The sequence below is a fragment of the Mycteria americana genome, chromosome 1 (genome assembly GCF_035582795.1).
Source record: "Mycteria americana isolate JAX WOST 10 ecotype Jacksonville Zoo and Gardens chromosome 1, USCA_MyAme_1.0, whole genome shotgun sequence".
Taxonomy (NCBI): Eukaryota; Metazoa; Chordata; class Aves; order Ciconiiformes; family Ciconiidae; genus Mycteria; species Mycteria americana.
Window position 1 is genome coordinate 215940507 of NC_134365.1, and position 20822 is coordinate 215961328.

Below are 20822 nucleotides of genomic sequence, written 5' to 3' on the forward strand. Positions count from 1 at the left end.
AGAAAACGCCTAAAAAACAGAAAACACTTAAACTGGCAGAACAGCTAGAACCTCAGCCTGTTTCAAAGACTATTGAAATCACCCAAGGACCTGCCAATTTATTTTGAGCTGAACAGGGATATACATAATGCTATGACATTAAATAAGACTAAGACAACCGCAGAAACCTGTAAGACTACTAGACAACTCTACACAATGATTTGCTTGAGCATCAGGTATTGATATTACTGTTTTGCCTGTTAAGTTGCTGAATCATGACTGTTTATGACATAGACACTGCAAGATGGGATTTCTTTCTTGGAGCCTCAGTGTTACCTCTTACGTGCCCAACCTCTGTTGAACTTCAAGGGAGAATCAAATGAAAAAGGCTAAGGGTTTGAGCTTTGGTCCATTTTGGAAAATAATGTGCTTTTAACTGTAAAAAATGAAAATCTCTGGTACAGCAGAGCTTAGGACCAAATAAATCTATATTTTACATTTTCCACCCTAATCTTTCATGTCACAGGTTTGACTAGTTCGACAATCCCTGTTCAGATTTAACAGTATGGAGCTTTAACTTATGTAAAAGTGTAACAAAAAAAAAAGGCTACAGAACAGTCCTCGTAGGAGGACTTTAGCTGGTAAATACATGACAGAGAAATTAGAAGATGGTCTCATGGAAAGGAACAAAATGCAGCAGTGTTACAGTAGAGGCACCTGCAGAGACGAGAACGGAGGAGAAAGCTGCAGTTACGCAATAAAATGACAGAGTTTGATATTCAGCACTCTTTCTTCAGTCGGTAAATCCATACGGTGCTTGCTGTAAGCGTCAAACTGCAGCAAGAGTTTGTGGTATGCCTGGTTACTGCTTTCGAGCTGTCATTGGAGCTCTTGGACCTTCAGGTCATTGTCCACTGCTGCTGCCTCTTTCACAAGGTGCTTTCCTGCTCACTGCCTGGCTTTTTCTGCACTCCCCAGCTTCTTCCCCAGCTGCTGAATTTCCCTTTGGGTATCTCGCAGAGCCTTGCCCCTCTCCGTGGGAAGGTTCAGTAGTCGCTCTTCCTCCTGTTTGCCCTCTCCAGCTTGGCCTACAGCTCGCTGCCCTGAGCCCTCTGCTGACTCTGCATGCTCTGCCTGTGCAACCATTTGTTGGCACTTCTCCTGTAGGCATTGCAGCTGGTTTTTTAGTGAATTGACTTCCCAGGCACAGGCACTTGCTTGCTGGCTCTGAGCTTCTGGCAGCTCCTTTCCTCGCTCCCAAGCTCTGTGACGCTCCTAAGCGCATTTCTCCTGTAAGGAGTCTAACTGCTGCGAGAGCTTTCTGGCCTGGGCAGTGAGCTGGAGCACTTCAGCTTCCTTCTCCCTCACAGTCTGGCTGAAGAGCGTCTTGTTCTCCTGCCGCAGGTGCTTCTTCTCCTCCCACAGCTGCATATGCTACTTCCTGTGTTCATCCTTGACCTGGATCATTTTTTTGTGGTTGTTGGCCAGATCCATGAAGCGCCCCTCCAAGTGCTGAATCCATTGGGTCTGGGTTTTCATTTTCACAGCATCCTCTGTCCTGTTTCTCCAGCTCCACGTTGAGCTGCTCCAGGCCTTTGCAGCATTTGCGTGCATCATCTGCTTTTTTCTTCAGCATACAGATAAGGTGGTGCTGCTGTTCTAGGCATGAACGTAGCAGAGCCTTCTCGCTCTTCTCTTTAGGGCTCTCGTAGAGTTTCTCCAGGCCTTTTGTCAGAGCTTCCATGTCTTTGCCGGTCTCTGGATCACTTGTGGGGTTGGCCATCCCTGCCTCTCTCTCACCTGGAGCCCCCGTCTCACACAAAGATGAGACAAAATTTTATAGTGACTGCTTCTCTTAGTGGCATTCAGCATAATGAAACAGTACCCAATGGTTACGTGGCCAACACCACTCGGTAAGCTGGTGGAGTTCCTCTGGAAGTCCAGAGAATGCAAAAGCAAAGAATGTAGGCTTAGTATTTATTCATTTGCTGATTACTAGCTTTGCTAATTATTCCTTCTCAAAGCGCTGTTGTAGCTACAAGAAGTACTATTATATTTAGGTAAAAAGCTTGGAAGTGATAAAGCTGTAAATAATTTCTTAAGCCATCCTTTTCCTCTGCCTTTATTTTCTCCTACAAATCTGGTATTATAAATGCAAGCAAAACATGGAGGGTTACCTCAAATTTCTAGTTGATTTATAAGATTTTAATAGTATATTGTTCATTAAAAATAGCTGAATAGCCTTATCCCGTGCTTAGAGATTTACAAATAAAATAAAAGATCTATGCAAGGCTAATAATTAATGAATGCCCTCTGATACAAAGACTTGGTGCCTGGAGAAATGGTTCATTGCTTGAGTTTTGACATTTATTTGCTGCATTAGTTTAGGCATGTCATTTTAAAAGTCTGGCTCCTCGTGTAAAAATAAGGGAAATACTTATATTACATTAGCACCAAAATCATTACTGGTGTCTAATCCTATGGCATACTACCCAGACGTATGAAAAGTCAGCCTAAAACCAATCTACAAGTTTTTCATTCAGACACAGACCTGAAACTACACAGCACATGAAACAGCATGCCGATAATCAGGTTTTGCGAATTCCTGGGCTTTGACTGGAGATAAAGATAGGATGTGGGAAGGAGCCAGCCTAAAGGAAGGACAAAAAATATCGTACAGCAAAAATAAGTTACGGAATCACAGAATTGTATAGGTTGGAAAAGACCTTTAAGATCATCGAGTCCAACCGTAAACCTAACACTACCAAGACCACCACTATACCATGTCCCTAAGCACCTCATCCAAACGTCCTTTAAATACCTCCAGGGATGGCGACTCAACCACTTCCCTGGGCAGCCTCTTCCAATGCTTGATAACCCTTTCAGTGAAGAAAAATTTCCTAATATCCAGTCTAAACCTCCCCTGGCGCAACTTGAGGCCATTTCCTCTCATCCTATCACTTGTTACTTGGGAGAAGAGACCGACCCCCACCTCTCTACACCCTCCTTTCAGGTAGTTATAGAGAGCAATAAGGTCTCCCCTCAGCCTCCTTTTCTCCAGGCTAAACAACCCCAGTTCCCTCAGCCGCTCCTCATCAGACTTCTGCTCCAGACCCTTCACCAGCTTCATTGCCCTTCTCTGGACATGCTCCAGCACCTCAATGTCTCTCTTGTAGTGGGGGGGCCCAAAACTGAACACAGGATTCGAGGTGCAGCCTCACCAGTGCCGAGTACAGGGGCACAATCACTTCCCTAGTCCTGCTGGCCATGCTATTTTTGATACAAGCCAGGATGCCATTGGCTTTCTTGGCCACCTGGGCACACTGCTGGCTCATATTCAGGCGGCTGTCAACCAACACCCCCAGGTCCTTTTCCACCAGGCAGCTTTCCAGCCACTCTTCCCCAAGCCTGTAGCGCTGCATGGGGTTGCTGTGGCCCAAGTGCAGGACCTTGCACTTGGCCTTGTTAAACCTCATACAATTGACCTCGGCCCATCCATCCAGCCTGTCCAGGTCCCTCTGCAGAGCCTGCCTACCCTCCAGCAGATCAACACTCCCACACAACTTGGTGTCATCTGCAAACTTACTGAGGGTGCACTCGATCCCTTCGTCCAGATCATTGATAAAGATGTAAAACAGAACTGACCCCAACACAGATCCCTGGGGAACACCGCTTGTGACCGGCCACCAGCTGGAGTAAACTCCATTCACCACCACTCTTTGGGCCCAGCCATCCAGCCAGTTCTTAACCCAGTGAAGAGTACACCCGTCCAAGCCATGAGCAGCCAGTTTCTCCAGGAAAATGCTGTGGGAAACTGTGTCAAAGGCTTTACTGAAGTCCAGATAGACAACATCCACAGCCTTTCCCTCATCTACTAGGCGGGTCACCTTGTTGTAGAAGGAGATCAGGTTGGTCAAGCCGGATGAATTAACGCTCGTGAAGCATGGACAGTTTCAGAGCTGCGTAGCGGTGACCGTCGGTAGGGACCTACCCATCTCCACCATCCTGCACTCCCCTACTATTGTTGCTACCTTGGATCCTGCCAAACATTTGGAAAGAACAGAGGAGAGGGGGAAGGATGAAAAGGTTTAGGCCATCCAGTGGAAAGGCAATAAAGAGCAGGGTTTGAAAGGAGAAAAATGTTTTCTTACCAGGTGCTTTTTCCCCCCTGACCGTTTGTTGCCACTCCTGCTGTGGGGTTTCTGTCTCCCTGGAAATCTGAGGCTGAATCCAGTCACCCCTGAGCTCATGTCTTCAGCTGGGCTGGTTGGAACTGGGCCAGCCCCATGAGAGTGGCTGAAAGAGCTGGGAGTGTTTCTCATCAAACAAATGCCGCTGACACTCTCAGAAGCACCCAGATTTGGTAAAGGGAAGAGGATTTCTGCAAGTCTGAACAACTCCTCTCTCTTGGCCTGGGCCCTGTGTGTGCCAGAGGAGATCGCAATAGTAGGCTCTGACCTTCTCAGAACATGCTGAAGGTTCACGGCAAGTAAAGACACAGCCTTTGCCCTAAACAATTTGCAGCTTTATTCAGCAGTTAATGAAAAATCTGGCAGATAGGACAGGGAAGTGGAAAAAGAAAATGCAGCTGGAAGGAAAAAGTCAGGTGCAGGTTTTGCTGACTCCACTGGAAAAGGATACAAAGCAAAGAGGAGCGAGTGGTGTGGGTAAAGGATCCGAAGCGAACAAGACAAGGAGGGTGCAGTACCCGATCTTTCAAAATGGGTCAAATCAAAGTGATGTGGGTTGCTGCACCAGCTAAGGTTTGCAGGCTTACTTGCAGAAATGGGAGGTTTCTGAACACAGAACATGATGAAAGGAGAGCTGGGAAGTTGAAGCCTGGTTTATAGGAAGGAAAGATGGTGTAATTTAGAACCCATACACACACACACACACATATATATATATATATATATGCATGTACATATATGCATACCAAAAAAGCACCCCCATTCCAGGGTAAAGCAAAGATGAGCTTGTGAAGTGAAGGGGGGGCGGGGGGGGAAGGAAAAAAGTGGTGTGTTTCTCTGGGCAAGGATGGGTATTTGATGCAAAGACAGCCTAGGAGTATGGCTGCTTTGTCATAAAGGTGACCTGGAATTCAGAATCAAAGCATAGCTATTAATTTATTCAAACAGTGAGTAACTAATGGTACACCTTTAACATTTTGGTTATGGATAACTAAAACCTTTCCTTTTGACTGTAGAGCAAAGAAACTACTTTCTTGAAACTTTTTGTCCTATTCAACGTCATAAACTTGCATTTCTCTTACCGATCTGGAACATACTCCTGTAGTTAGGAATGACTATTAATTTGGTAGAAAGCTGTATTTATTGTGTGAACCACATTCAGGGGGATGTCAAAAAAGTCAATAATCTTTTTAAAAAAGTAAATTTTGAGTGCCTTCAGTTAGATATTTTCAATACAGAATGCCTGATGGTTTACATGATTAGATGCAGCCATTACCTTCAAGCACCTTGTAATAAATCAACACAATGTCCTTTAGCAGGAGGTGAAATTGTAATGTTTCTACTCTATAATTAAATCCTACAGCATGCATAGGTTAATCAAAGTACTCTTTCCACTGATAAAGCAGCTTGGTTTGTAATCTTCCCTTCTACTGAAGTTCATCTCACCAGGACAGCTTTGACTTTTGTGTATGACAATAGTAAAACAGGAAAAAGATGCTAAGCACAGCTGCTAAAGCTCTGCTGAAAACCTTTAAGAGCTACAGCTTGATGCAGACTCCACAGCAGACTAGCAATTATGCCAATAACTTGAACATATCTAGCACTGTTAAGCACTACTATACTTTTCAAAGGCACTGCTGTGACTGCCTCTGCTCACCTCCTGCAGATCTGGAAGCATGAGGAAGACTCACTCTCGTGTGTGATGACAACTATCCTTACAGGTTTACCTACAAGAGTCTCCATTTTCTGCACATGCTGAAAAAAGGTATTAAAAACTGGGGAGGAGCACTGAATTTTTGCACTAAAGGGCCCATTTTTGTTACTTGGCTCAGTTTGGTTAGTCTAGATGAGTACATAATACTGCTGTGTCATTAGTTAATCACACTAATTAATTACAAGTGCAGTGCACAAGTAAATCTTATGTTCATGTTCGGGTAGCTTTTCAAAATTTAAACTGAGTTTTGATCTCTTTAGTGTAGTGGTAAGCAGTGTCTTTTGAAGTAATGACAAAAATGCTGTGTCTGTCTCTAGGGTGGTGCAAGAATAGCAAGACAGATGATGTTCTACTTGACCAAAAGACGAGAAGATTGACACTGTCACAAACCAGACATTTTATTTTGATGACAGTCAACTATCAAAATTTTGTACAGTATAGAACACAGGAGATTACATGACACTTGCCTGCAAATCTAGAGCCTCCAGACCCCATCCCTACAGCCAAAGTCCCAATGCTATTTTGACATAGCAATGCCTTCAGGCTTCACAGGAAACACAACAACTTTAATCCTGTGAAATTGTAAGTCATTTTCACAGCAACCTAATTTTCAGGTGAAAATGCATTCATATAGGCAGTGAATACAAATTAACCAGAGGCTTCTTTGCTTTTCCAGAATCACCACCCTTTCAGGAGTGGCTATTTAAGAACACAGAAGCAAAGCAGCTGCTGCACCACGTAAGTACAAATACCTTCTTCTGAAGTGTCGTATGCACGTTGTTCCCTAGTCATACAAGAATAATTTTTGTATCTGGCAAAGTGGAATCTGTAGCAGCTACCAATCTCATCCAAAACACCTGAAGCAATAAGATACCAAGACTAACAACTACTTTTGGCTTTTGTAAACTCCACAGACTGCCTGGCTGATGAGAGAAAGTGGGTTCCCCAGCAGGCTGAATAGCACCTTTCCTTTTTTCCATTCATAGTGCGTAATAAATACCAAGTAGCATTTAAATTTCTATTATTAACTTAAGCAATTGAGTTGCAGCTGTGAAGAGCCCCCCTTCTCCTCTCTACTCTGAGGTGCAAGCTTTCACCAGCTTTTAGACCTATGCAGTTGGTGCATTTATTTTCAGAAATGTTTTCTGTCTGCATTTTGTTGTATTGCATGCTGCATTGCTAACATAAAACACTGGGGTTTAATAAACATTGAATTCCTATTTAGCTTTAATAGGCTGCTTTTATTAAAAAAAAAGTAATACATTTTGTATTTTCTGCATTTATCTTTCTTTAGTAGTATGCATTTCTACAAGTTACAAATTCCCATCCTATTCCCTGTGCTGCAAAGCTATCTAAACCAAGACCACCAGAATCCCAGCGCTCTCCTAATGGTGGCGCTGAAGCACAGATAAATTACTTTCTGCAAAAAAACAGGCTAATGGATAGAGGTACAGACAAGTACACTTTACAGAATAAATACCCAACATATTTGTCATCACTAAAATCGGCAGGTTTACATCCTTTAGAGTAGCACTGAATAAAAAAATGTTTGACCTCTAGGCCTTCAGCATTTACGAGTATGGTTTGTATACTAGCAAGACAACACGTACATAAGCAAACTGTTTTATAACCCTGATTTTCGGTAGTACACTGGAATTAACAGTCCTCTGCACCCTGCAGAACACAACATCGACAGTACCACTTCATGCCATGCTTCTTTCATTACAGAAGCGACTTTCATATTCTAGAAATGTACAACTACAAATAAAGGCACTTTCAAAAAAAAAAAAATTTCTTCATGCTCATATTCCTCGCTGGAGAGATCTGACTTGGCATAATGAGGATACAGACACATAGTAATGAGCACGAAGAAAATGCAATCTGTTGCTATCTTATTAATAATGCTTCATGAACAATCCTAGAAGTGTACGGAAAGAGTTGACTTGCTCTTATTTTTTTTGCTGGTAATTTAGATTACTGAAGGAATCAGCAACGCTTCAGTTAGGCAACACAAGTATCCAGGTATCACAGCTACCACTGAATTCTGTAAGTGCCTTCTTTCTTGAAGTCATTTTCAGTGAATAAAAGAATCCCTTAAATTTACATAATAATCTGCAGGCAGAAGTTTAATTTGAAATATGAAGTGACATTTGACAGCACAAAACCAGAACAGCAACAGAGCAGCGACCATCAAAAGCGCTACTGTGTTCCTCTCCCAAGTTTCACCCCCACACCTTTAATTTCATTCCCAAGGTTTCTTTTTGACACTAGCAATTAAAAAGCCACCTTATTTTGTCAATTTTGCAACCATCAGCATTCTGAGAGGTAGTGTATCTTCTATCCATGTGTTTGGCGAGTTCATCATCTTCTCCCAGAGGGCAGTTTCATCTGAAGTAGAATCCATCCAGTCTACTGTAGTTCCATAGCTTTTGCCTAGAAAAATGTCAGTTTTAAGAGAAACATCCATCACTTAATACATTGCAGAGTTGAGAGCAGCCAATAAAATTTGCCTGTCTTCTAAAACAGTTTCCCCTCCTCAGGTAGCTGACCTAATACTTCGAAGTTTCAGTTCTACATTTTTACACTTGAACAATTCTGTCAAATACAATTAACGAGTGTTTCACTCTGAAACTTCGTCATCTTTCTCCAGGCTTTTTTTCCTTGTTATCCTTAGTCTTTTTGTCACAATCCCAAGGAGAAAGATGTACAGGTGATTAACATCTGAGAGGGTTTAAGAATAAAACAGGACACTGATTTTGTACTGAAAATACCACCTTGGGTACTCTAAAATTCAAATTGAGATTTACTATCCTAATTTGTATTTTAGGTTATTCTGGTGAACCACGCAAGAAGTTAATTTGGGAAAGTAATTTTTTTCTTGTATTTGCTTGAAAAAGACTCCAAACACATCCTCCCCTCAACCAGAGATGACAATGAAAGGGACAAATATAATGATAGGGAAAACATACAGTTCTTCTATCCACACATCTTATGTTGCCCCTATGTTAAAAACTTGTTTGCATTTATAAGTTTTCCTATCCAATGTCTTCAAATCTTATCATGCATTCCTGATCTATCCTTTTATCTCCACCCAATACTGCCTTTACACCACATAACTAGTTTTTGCACGCATATGTTTGTAAGACGTTATCAAGATTTTGGGTGCAGGAATAGCACATTCTTGTGCTTCAAACAGTACCAGATACAACGTATGGCCAGACAAAGGATTATTTCTAATATTTCTCCTGACTTCTCAGTCATCCCAACTCTCATAGCACTACTATTATTTACATTTCAGGATCTGGGCTGAAGAATAGGCAAGTTACTGAATTAAACTCTTCAGTAAATAAATAACTGAAAGGCTGTTCAGTGATCTTTGCAAAAAGAGAAGAAATGGAAAGGAAGAGGAAAAAAAAAATGAAAAACTGTATTTTGTAAATTAAAGATTAATGTGTTAATTGTCAAGTACCTGTTCCAAGGCCTATCCTGAGACCTCCCAGAAAGTGGTTGGCTAGTTTGTTGTGATCCCAGACTGTGAGTTCTATGCAGGCTTCTTTCAAATCTTCGGGTCTAAAGCCATCGTAGACCATGGTGTGGTTGAATACTGGGTTTGTAGTTTTTCCCACTGTTCTTGTTTTCTGGCGACTTTTTCTGCTTGTATCTGGAAGAACGGTACTTCAGAAAGAAAAAGCATTGTCAGTTTGCACTTGCAAAGCATAGCCCGCATTAAACACACTGAACAGACAAAAAACCTACTGCTTAACGCTGTCCTTTGCGTGTTAGAATATGAATGAAGATTAAGATGCTTTAGCATCATGGAGATGAAGTCAAAGGTCATATTCTCACTCCCTTCCAAGAAATACTGGCAGCATGTATCCACCCTTGTGCTTCAGAGGATGGAAGGGAAGGGACAGTCAGGTGGGGAAGAGGCACAAGTGAGTTTATTTGCTGTATTATCACTAATTATGCTGAAACCTTTTTGTTGCTGCCAGAGATTTCCCAACCATCTTGTTATTCTCGTCTCTACATTTTTAGTCTGTATGTGGAAAGGAAGGAGGAAGAAATACAGCTATGCTTCTCACTTCTGTCTCCTCCCACAGTTTGCTAAGCTAAATCATACCCTTGCACAAACACACTTTGTTTAAATGCAAATAAAAGCAGGCACAATTTTGACTAGCCCTTCCACCAAGTATCTGAGCAGACAAAATGAATAGTAGCGATTACGCAGGAAGTCCTCCCAGTATGTTTTATACTCAGCATCTGTGAGAACGCAGGTGGTATAAGCATCTTGAAGTTGTAAGCCCTTCAGGACAATTTGCATTACAATAATGGAGAATCAGAAAGTAGTTAGGTGGGTTTTAATTTGAATATAGAAAAATGAAGATAAGATTAGAAAGCACAACAGTAGCATTATTAGGCCACCATGTTTGATGACTTCAACCGCAGTTCTTACCACTTAATAAAAGAGTTGAGCCTGTTGCCTCTCAGAAGAGGAAGGTCATGGCATTCCTTCACCCAGATGTGGACCTCGCCAGTAGATAGAGTCTTCTTTCCTGTAAAAATAAAACAAAACATCTGATTAAGCCTTGTAGATCCCTTTTAAAGGTAAATTCTATGATGCAGCAGTTCCTGCCCATTTGTAGAGGTGATATTCGGTCTAGACTCTCCATTATCTCACATCTTAATTCAACATCCCTCTCTGTACTCTTGAAGCTGCAGTCTTCATCCCATCAAAGTACTGCAAGATCACATCATGTCTGTATTCCTACAGTGACTTTTCTTCTGTTACAACTAAGCAAATACATGCTGCTGGTCTTCTCTTTCCAAGCCTCCTAGATAAAGAGATCAGCTTGTCTTCAGTCTATGTGATGTTAGCATTTATTGCCACTTGTACTTTCAAATAAGCTCCTTTGTGCTCTTAATTTATTTGATTCTTATTGACTGACTGGATTAAAGACCTGAGCTGGCTTCACTGTCAGATCAGGCAGTTATCAGTTGCCAGGCAAGATTAAACCAAGCAGCTCATACTGCTATAAATTGCTACATTCTAAATATTTATTCCTATTTTCTACTTCTAATATTGCTTTAATTTAGTGTGTTGTCATTGTTTATTTAGCATATCACAGTACCTGCCTGATGATTTATAATCTCTAAAATTATTAGTGAGAAAACAAGATTTTGTTACACATACAGACTGCATTACAAATCTAAGATTGTAACAATGAGGCGATTTCTTCTGTAGTAAGGTTAAAAACAACAAAAGATTCCTAAAGTGATCTTTGGATCCTAACCTGAATCCATGACCAGGGTGACTTAATCCTCGGGGGGGGGGGGGGGGGGGGGAGAATATATCTACTTTTATGTTAAAACAAAATGTTTGAATTGGCTGAAAAACATTAAACAGCTTTTTTTAAAAAAAAAAAAAAAAAAAAAAAAGAGGAGAACAAAACCCCTAAAGGCCTGACAAACCCAAACAAAAAAGCAATGCATACCTCCAACAGGGTGTGGGACATACTGGAGGGCTAGTTTCATCTCCCCTCTGTTTTCTAGTTCAAGAGCCATTGTTGAAGTCTGAAATTTAAGAAAAAAAACGCACAAGTCTCAAACCTCGCAGAGTTTACCATGCAAAGTTCTCCACTGGAACGAGCTTGATTTCTACATGAGGTAAGGTTTTTTTTCTTGTTTCCTTATCTGTTAGTCTTCCCTCAGTTTACACGACATGAGAGATTTTAGGGCAAGTTTAATCACTTGACAGCACCTCAGATATATAGCTCTTCCACTAAAGCAGAAAACAAGACCTAGGAGAGGCCAAAAGGTTTTGAGGGCACATCTTTTCCACTGTTGTGCACTTACTTAAAACTAGAAAGTATGCTCTTTCAATCAGGAAACTTCCTCTTCGTGCAACATAAAGTGTATTTTAATAAACTAATTTCTGTAGGAATGTTTTGATCCAAAAATCAGCCTCAACAAGAGTTATCTTGCAAAAAGGCCCAAGAAAATGTCACTTCTTCATAGAGAGTCATGGACCATCTGTAGATGGAACGTACACCTGATAACATTTGGTTACATTTACCTACCCAGAGCAGTTTTAAAATCAGTCGAATTAAACTAGTGTTAGAGACTACCACGACATTCCTGTTTTGTTTTACAAATTATAGAACTTTGGATTGAGCTAATTTTGGAATGAACTAATGAAGTAAATTCAAGGCAAAAAAAGAGGGAAAAAACCCCCAAAACACAACAAAAGAAACCAGAACCTCTGGCAGTGGCTTAACTAAAAGTTTAGATTTTGGCTGAAACCCATTAACAAACAAGAGGCATACAGACATGGAAGTCATCATTATATCTGATATAATAATGTTGCCGCACTTACTCCATATTCTCAGGAGGTTTACTTCATATTCAGGGAACAAGCATCTTCAGGTATCTGTTGCAGCAGCATGACATAAGTGAAAAATACCTTGGAATTCCTACTCCTTAGGCTATGAGAAAGTTTTTCCTACTATAATAGCTAGCTACTTACTAGACTAATACAAACCTCAGAACTGTATGTTCCATTTACCAGTAAAGAGGTATTTATGATTATAACCAGCACAAAACCCACAGAACACACAAGACCAGGCCTAAATAAATGACTTGGTTTTGCACTTACACAGTGGAAAATACAAAACAGCTAACCCACCCTTAGTAACTTACCCTTGGCTTGAGTGGAAACCAGTTGATCTGCTTGTTGGATTTATCATTCCAGTCCCAGGTTCCCAAATCCAGCTCCACTTCACCAAGGAAGCTATTCCTCCCAAAGGTATCATTGTGCCAGACAGAGATATTAAGGCTTTGGTTCTTTAGGACACCCTTCTCAATTTTATACTGCCAGGAGGAAGAAATGAGAAAAAAGTTAAAACAAGCTGGATTTTCATCAATGCTGTGTCTGAAAGTGACAAGGTTAGAGAAAAACATGTCCGGGTTTATACATCCATAACTGCTCAGTTCATTGCAGAACAAAACCCTCTTTGTGTTTTACTTTTTATTTCAAGCATCTTAAGCTCATACTTAGCTTGTGTTTGTTTGCAAGAAGTATACAACAATCAGTGTTCTTAATGCTGTATCCAGAGTACACTGTAGAGTTAACCTATCAATGGAAGGACACAGGTACTTCTACAGAGCAATCCATCTCATCCTAACACAGATGACTCTTTTGAGAGCATCTGGACCTGTGCCTAAAAGTTAAGGTTCCTCATACTTCATGCATGCAGTATTTGATGCCTAGTAATAGTTTGATAAATACCCGCAGTATTTCATTATAGACTGGATTAAAAGTTTTCTTTTTCACAGAGGTCTTCCGTTTGCCCAGCTTGTATTTCTCTGGAAGCAGGTAGGTCTTTACATACCTAAAATTTAGACATGCTGGTTAGAAGAGCAAAAAACCCACCCTTTCCAACTTCCCCTTCCAAAATACACAAGTATTTGCTTATAAAGTAAAAGAAATCCACTTAACTAGTCATTATGTTGTTAAGCTTGTTACATTTAAGAAATGAAACAGCAGTGGTGAAGTATAACAATAGTTTCCAAAGTGGGACATTAACCTCCTTCTACAGGGGGGGAATCTGTTGAAATGTCTCCTCAACACATACAAATACAGAATATTTAACTATAGTGTGCCTAGATATCATATTTATAGGCTCTAATCCTATTGAAAACTTATCAAAGCAGGATTTACCATCTGGAAAGTTGAATTTTAAAGAAAGAGTTTCATATTCTTAAAAGTTTGATCTTCCCATGTTAATATATGTACCATTTTATAGTGGCAATCCTATATTCAGTTCCAAGTGGCTTTAACCATGTAAAGCACATTATAGCTTCTTCATCTATTTATTTGGTTGTTTACTCCAACAGGTTATAGTGATTGGAAAAAAAAATCAGTTTTCATTTATACATTAAAAGAAAAGCTTCCATTAGGGAAAAAAAAAATACTCTGTTTATACTTACGGGTCTGAACGCTGTCGCTTAACATCTGCCACTGCTAAGTCTTTACATTGGCAAATAAAAATGTGGAGCTCATTCAGCTGTTCTACATAATCAATAGCGAACTGAATGTTCCCCTTCACATCAACATTGCCAAAGTCTGCACTATAGATGCTCATTAGACTTCCGCTCACCTGTATCATACAAGAAGAGAAAAATTTTCCAGGCATTGCATTTCACCAGATACTTCAAGATTAAGGTAGAAGTTATGCTCAGAATTCAGACAGTAAAGAAATCAACTATGTCCCTTTAGATGTAATAGCGAAATGTAATGGACACTATTATACAAGCTTCTCAGCAAGCAGATTAACAAAAGTAAAGAAAGTTATTTGTAAATCAAAGGTGTTAGGCCACGTTTTCTACAAAAAATTTGGATATGTTTATTGCATTGAGATTGAAGAAATAAAATGATAGGATGCTGTAGATCTGGAGATTGTCTGTGATCAGATCCTTGAAATACTACTTATATAAATCTTCAGCTGATCTTCCTTGCAGAAAGCAGAGCCTAAGAGTTTAGGGCAACAGGCCTTCTGAAAATACCGACAAAAAGATTAGTGATAAAATCTGTGGCTGAATTAGATGCCTAAACAAAACATACTTGAAAATTAAAAACTACTCGGGTAGAAAGATGTACAAGGTTTTTTTTAATCTCAATATCCTTCCCCAAAATTCTCCTTTTTCCTATGCAGTCCACATAAATTAATGACTTTTGGTTAGCTAGTTCACTGACTTAAATATGCAGCCCAGATACCAATACTATCTTGTTCTTTCACTTATTTCTCCCCCACCCCCGCTTCTCCTTTTCTAAATGTTTGTTCTATATAAAATGATCCCTACTTTCAGCTACAAATGCAAGCTCTTAGGGTAAAAGCCATCTCTTTGTTCAGTGTTTATAGAGTATGCTGCACAGTGGAGTCCTGAACAGGTTCCATCAATAGAAAACAAGAAAAGTAAAACCAATTTATTTTATTTTATTTTTTTTTTTAGGCAATTCCATGCAAGGGTTCACATAACAGAGAGGAAATGAAGGATACAGAGATGCCACAGGAAGAAAGGTAAGAGGAATAAGAAGGGAGCCGAAACAATACTGAAGAGATTAGCAAAAGCGAAGTGCCATTAAAACAAGGCTTTGGTTTACATACAGAGGATAAGGAGGCCATGCCAGAAGAGCCGCTAAGATTGGTTAGAGAGCTGGGACTCTTCTTGATTCTGCCAAGGGAATAACTGCTTTCTGATGCTGTGTCTGTCTCTCTGTCATCACTCTACAAAAACATCACAGAAAGAAAGTCTGTATAGGTTCTTTATAGCCACAAGGAACATTAAAAAAAAAACAAACAGAATTTTAATGCAGATTGGGACTCAGGGAAAACCTGAATTTAAATCCCCTTGTAGTGCCAACAAGTAATTAATATTTCTGAAATTAGGTCATGCATTTAAAAAAGTTGAAAGGGAGTTTTTCTGATGGAAAGCCTACACTGAGAAGTTTTTAAAACCTGGTTGTATTACTGCTTTTTGTTTGGTTTTAAATCTCAAATAGCAATGAAAAAGTACAAAATTAACTTTACTGGAACAATTAAACTCAACTTCTCTACTTCACTGTCTCATGCATAAACTTATGCAAGTGATAATGCTCAGGTCTTTTACTAGTCCCTTTCTGTTATATAGCAAATACCATCAATTCTGTAGCCTCTATCTTTAAGGCAGGGAGCTGGAAGGTAACACGCACAGTAGAACAGCGCTGGATACAGTTGGCTTTTGCAAAAAGCCTTTCTTACAAGAGGGCAAGCAGAGCCCTGCTTTTGCATCAGGGAACTGCAGTTTTGGTTTACTTGGTCATTATCAGTTTACATGCTTACAACCCCATTTGTCTCCATGCTATCACTGCACTAAAGAATTGATACTTTACTTTCCACATGTGCTTTGGCATCTTCCTGTGCAAGCTGTTATAGAAACCATCATCTCCCTGTTGTATCCCACCCGTGAACAATTTACAAGGCTTCCCTCCCTCCTTTATACAGTTTTGAACTGCTGTCATAGATCTAACAGATGCAAATTAGTAAACAACAATTTCTACACACATTAAGAAAATTAATACTTATAGAAATAAATATCTAGCATATAAGCGTTTTGAATAATTCTTTGTAAAGATCTGTTGATTGTGGCTTCTCTGGCTATATCTATACTGCTAAGTAAAAGCAGGCCAGGATTTTTCCCCAGCTCAGAGGCCAAAGGTAAGGACTGACTAATGTCCATCCTACCTAGGGCAAGGCTCCTTGAGAGAAAAATTGTCTTGGAGAGTGCTATTTGGGACTGTCCAAAGTAAATCCACAGAGTGAAGTAACATTTAAGCAGTGTGAATAATCAGTCCCATTACATGGACTCCTTGAAAGACAGGAAAATCCTAAGCCCTCTTGTAGAAGAAGGATATATGGTTTATATATGGTTTGCCTAAGACCATTTAGCTGCCATTCACAGAGCGGCTCAGCAGAAGAGATATAGGACTGAACCCAGCTCTGCTTACTTTCAACCCTGTCCTTAATTTACTCAGCAAAGCCTGCTCTCTGGATAGGAACAGTCAAAGCTCCTCCCGTGGATGTTTGTGGAATCTGTAGAACTTCAGAGACAAGGAATTAAGTACTGGGGTGACTGCATGCCTCCAGAATGCATTACACATGTGTGGTTTAGTGGGGGTTTTTTTTGTTTGTTTTGGGGTTTTTGTTGTTGTTGTTGTTTGGGTTTTTTTGTTTTTAAGTTAATTCCAAATGTCAAATAAGGATATTGTTACTATTCACAAGTAAAGAACCCTGAATTTTTAGGCTGTTACCTCTTTTAAGCAGAAGGAAGAGACATTGGTACTCTAAGAGATAGATTTCTTTATACTTCTTCTTTAATTAGGAAGTCTGCTATTATCAGAATTCCTTATTTTTGAAATAATTCCAGAACTGAACTAGCACATAGAAATTAGTGTTAATACTATCGTGACTATATGGTGTCTACAATGCCTATTTCTAACCTGTTATTTCTACCAGACTTATGTTATCCATTCATTAGTTTTGTGCTTCATATTGGCCAGATGTTACTTCACTGATGATAAACTTCAAGGCAGAACCAGCACATGGTATACATACATGCTATTTTTATAGAGATACACTTTTTTTTAATATATACATATATATGTATGTCTGTGTGTGTGTGTGCACACGTATGTCTTGTAATACATCCTGTGCTGTGAGCTTGATAACTCAAGAGAGTACTGGGACTAATCACAATTTTAAAGATAAATTTGGGGGGCAGAATAAACTTGGGTGCTGACAATTTCTTAGAATATCAATATGAACCATCCGCCAACCCTTTCTACTGTGACCAGATTGATTACATATAGTCCCTTGGCTTTCAAGTTATTTGTCAGACTCTTTCATTCAGACCCCACGCGAGTAAGCTTTTTAATTGGCTTCATACAGAGGCTGTAACTGGTTGTTTTTAGATGCCCAGATACTCATTTCAGACTTGTTTGGTATCCCACTTTTACTACTTTGAAATGCTAACGTTTTGATCCATCCATGGTACAATGTTAATAGCCTTAGAAAAGTTTCCTGTGCATTCCTCTCAGCAGAAGGGGCATTAAGATGGAAAGAGGAGTAATTATAGACACTGAATAGTTTTAAGTTCGGCACTTAAGGTAAGATTAATCAAACCTGTATCACCACATTTTGGTTATTTCAGACTTTAAGAGGGAGTAGGGTAAGACAAGGCACAGCATATTCCTGATTCTGACCCTTCAGTCCTCTTAGACACATGTTTTTAGAAAAATAATAAAAAAAATTGATGCTTATGCTGCAGTAACAGTGATAAGGGCTGGGGTAAGTAGCGATTCCTTATTTTATAGCACAGACACAGGTTTTTTTGTGATATCTATGTCCCAAATTCCTGTGTCCACTAATGCACATCCCTCATTGACAGGACTCAGGTGCCTGTACCACCATTTGGGAGACCTGGAAGACAGCATCAGTAACTTTGATTTGCTAACAGCTTGGGGGAGGTTTGCATGCACATTTGCCATATAAATTCACATTCATGCTATGGCACTCAAGAAAGAAATTAAAAAAAAAAAAAAAAAAGAAGAATCTATGGTGTTATCCAAGTTCAACAATGATGAGGTATTTCCTACTCTCCAGAGCTTCCTGTTCCCTGTGACCAATGGAACTACCTCTTTTAGACATTTACGGTAGGACATTTGTGCTTGGTCTTCACTCCTCTCTTTACTGACTGTTTGGGAAGTCATAGACCAGGCAGTTCAAACCACTTTCAAACTTGGGTGTCATTTTAGGAGATTTGAATATGGCCTCAGAGCTCATCCGAAGGCCCACACCATGATGATGATGATAATAATAATAATAATAGTAGACTTAGAGGCATAGTATGTTGTTGTAAATTCTGAAATTTCACTTACACAGAGTTAACAGTCTGGTATCTGTACCTACATCCCTAAGCAGAACACCAAGCTAATACCTCTCTGAGAAAGGTTACCACATGGTGACTTCCTTATGGTCTTACACATTCATTTTAGATTTTAGGTTCTGAAGAAAATAAATGTATGCACGTATGTGTGTTCTGAAGAAAAAAAAAAGAGACCCGTTAGCTTAAGGATAGAGATTGCCTTTGGGACTAACAGCAAGCATTCACTATGCTTCAATCTCCTAGATAAAACATGCTCTGGTTGTTTAGCTGTACAGTAAGAATAAACCTCCAGTTACTGGACTAAAGCTTTTGAAAGGTTAATCAGCCACAGGTTGTTTGGGATCATCTCACGATTGCTACACCACAAGCTCAACTCCATGCCATGGTCCACTAGTAAACTGACTTGGCAGACCCTGGAAAGCACTGTTTGACAAATGATAATGCCACAACAATAAAAAGTTTTAGTTATAATATTTCCGAGATGGAACTTACCTCTTCCTGTAGGAATGATGGTACTGACTTGCTCAGTCCTTTGAGTTTTTCAGGATTGGAAAACAGCTTATCAGGCTGTGAAGGCACTGTAGAAACTGAAGAGCAGCAATTCAAAGGGTTTCAAAAATAAGTTTGTACATCGAAACAGTGCGATTCCGTAACAGGACATGGTTAGAAACAAACAACTTCAGATGAAATACATGCACATGCATAACCAGTTTACAACTTGGATGCAAGATTCCCCCCACTCTCCCCAGGATTCAGAGAAGGTATCACTAGCTGGCATCATTTGACATCTCCTGTAACACTGACCAAAAAAATTTGTCAGTCAGGAGCAGAAATGTTCACATTGCTTGACATCATGTACAAGCCTGAGTGCTGCAAGCAAATTCTCATCAAATGTGATGAAGAAAACATTTTCAGTTTACCTTCTAGATTTTCTTCCTAGAACAAGGATAAGTGCACACAGGCACTAACCATACCATCACTGTCATTAGACTCTTCATAAGCTTCTTGGTAAGAAGTTAGTGTACAAGCCAAATTCTGTTATTTTATTTACTGAAATTAATGGCAATAGGAACATTTGTTTAAATCAAGCATTTTTTAGACCTGAACTCGGAAGTTTCAAGTATTCCTAGTTAATTATAAGATGCATATCTCAATGATGCAGGTTTTTTTGCAGCCCGTATCTTCAACTTTCGTATACCTCTACTGAACTTCACTTCCATGTTCTTTCACTGTACAAAGCTTAATTGCACAAACTAGCCTTGCAAAAATCCAGTTTGCAGTAAGCCCACGATTCTCAGAATTTTCCATGCTCTAACCCCACTTATAGAGCTTTAGTGCATTATTAAATATATCTTTGGACTGGATACACATTGTGAAATGCACCAGTACTAAATATCGTATGACAGAGAATTACTTGGCAACAAACAGCCAGCTACAGGGGCACATATCTATTGCATAAAATGAAACGCTGCACACATGATAGGATTGTTTGCAAGGCGTGAGTTAAGCTTTTCCGAAGCTTTTGCTGCTGAAGCTCAAATAGTGCTCAACATATCAGTTATTGTCAGTATGCAGTTAGATACAGTTTCCCCATTGCACAAGTATCTAGTCCAGACATATAACTTGTTAGTTGTTAAATAAAAAAGAACTTTTAATGTATTAGTTTAAATATCAGTGGAGAAGTCTCTCCATTGTCTGCTGGAAGAATCCTATTACTCACTTCCTGCTGCATTTTCGTTCCTCTCTTGATGCTGATCAGGTTTTGGCCCTGCTCGGTGCAGTATTGACAAGAGTCATTCAGTAGCACAAACAGCTTTGCAATGTTATAAATAGCATCAATATATTTTATGTGTGGGGAGTTTTTGACTTCCCCAGACCCCATGTGTTTCTATGTTTTGCACTGCTGTCCTCCTTTGAGGAGCTGGATCATAACAAAGGTAACATGAGTGTACAAGTTAAGCAAAGCAAAAATATTAATAGTATTTTCAAGAGAGCTTGCCTTATTCTGTCTGTACAGCTAACAATTTAGCAGAGTTTGTTATTTTTTCAAAACTTCACTCTGAAATTTAACTCAAAAAAACCCCACCCTTTTCAGATAAGTGTCTACACATTCCATATTGAATATATAACGTGCTTTCAGTAGGGGGTCTCCATTTGAAAGCAAAGTGTAGTACGGTACCTAGGTCTTGTTAATTTACTGGACATTGCATGCACCCTATTACACTACAATCATCACCTTATACTATAGGCCACTAACATGCAAAATGCTTTAAAGCATCTAAAACATGACAATAAATGCAACTGTGCACAACTGTTTTTTTAAAACTGCAGTGCCACAATGCAGTAAATAAAGAATTGTGTGTTACATTTCACCATATTCAGTGCTATTTGATGGCTTTCTATTGTGTTCATTTTCACATGTTCTTGGAGCAAGTTTGCTTTTATTTTGCCTAGATTTG

At 39.6% G+C, this 20822-nt stretch overlaps 2 protein-coding genes across 2 annotated transcripts in view; both read right to left on the reverse strand.

Annotated features, from left to right (window-relative positions):
- Positions 1 to 729: 729 nt before the first annotated feature.
- Positions 730 to 1820, reverse strand: CCDC89 (coiled-coil domain containing 89). The gene is given in 2 exon segments (XM_075500203.1): positions 730 to 1537; positions 1539 to 1820. Coding segments are annotated over 2 exon segments (1032 nt in total). The 5' UTR covers positions 1763 to 1820.
- A 3352-nt stretch (positions 1821 to 5172) lies between these two features.
- The window catches only part of SYTL2 (synaptotagmin like 2), a 65332-nt gene continuing 49682 nt past the window's right edge, over positions 5173 to 20822 (reverse strand). Inside the window, exons 11-20 of the mRNA XM_075500335.1 lie at positions 20084 to 20134; positions 18856 to 18950; positions 15048 to 15167; positions 13870 to 14039; positions 13169 to 13271; positions 12580 to 12750; positions 11376 to 11454; positions 10337 to 10436; positions 9353 to 9558; positions 5173 to 8316 (exon numbers count right to left, since the gene is read on the reverse strand). Coding sequence (XP_075356450.1) covers positions 8171 to 8316; positions 9353 to 9558; positions 10337 to 10436; positions 11376 to 11454; positions 12580 to 12750; positions 13169 to 13271; positions 13870 to 14039; positions 15048 to 15167; positions 18856 to 18950; positions 20084 to 20134 — 1241 coding nt within the window. The 3' untranslated portion in view covers positions 5173 to 8170. The remainder of the gene's footprint in view (positions 8317 to 9352; positions 9559 to 10336; positions 10437 to 11375; positions 11455 to 12579; positions 12751 to 13168; positions 13272 to 13869; positions 14040 to 15047; positions 15168 to 18855; positions 18951 to 20083; positions 20135 to 20822) is intronic.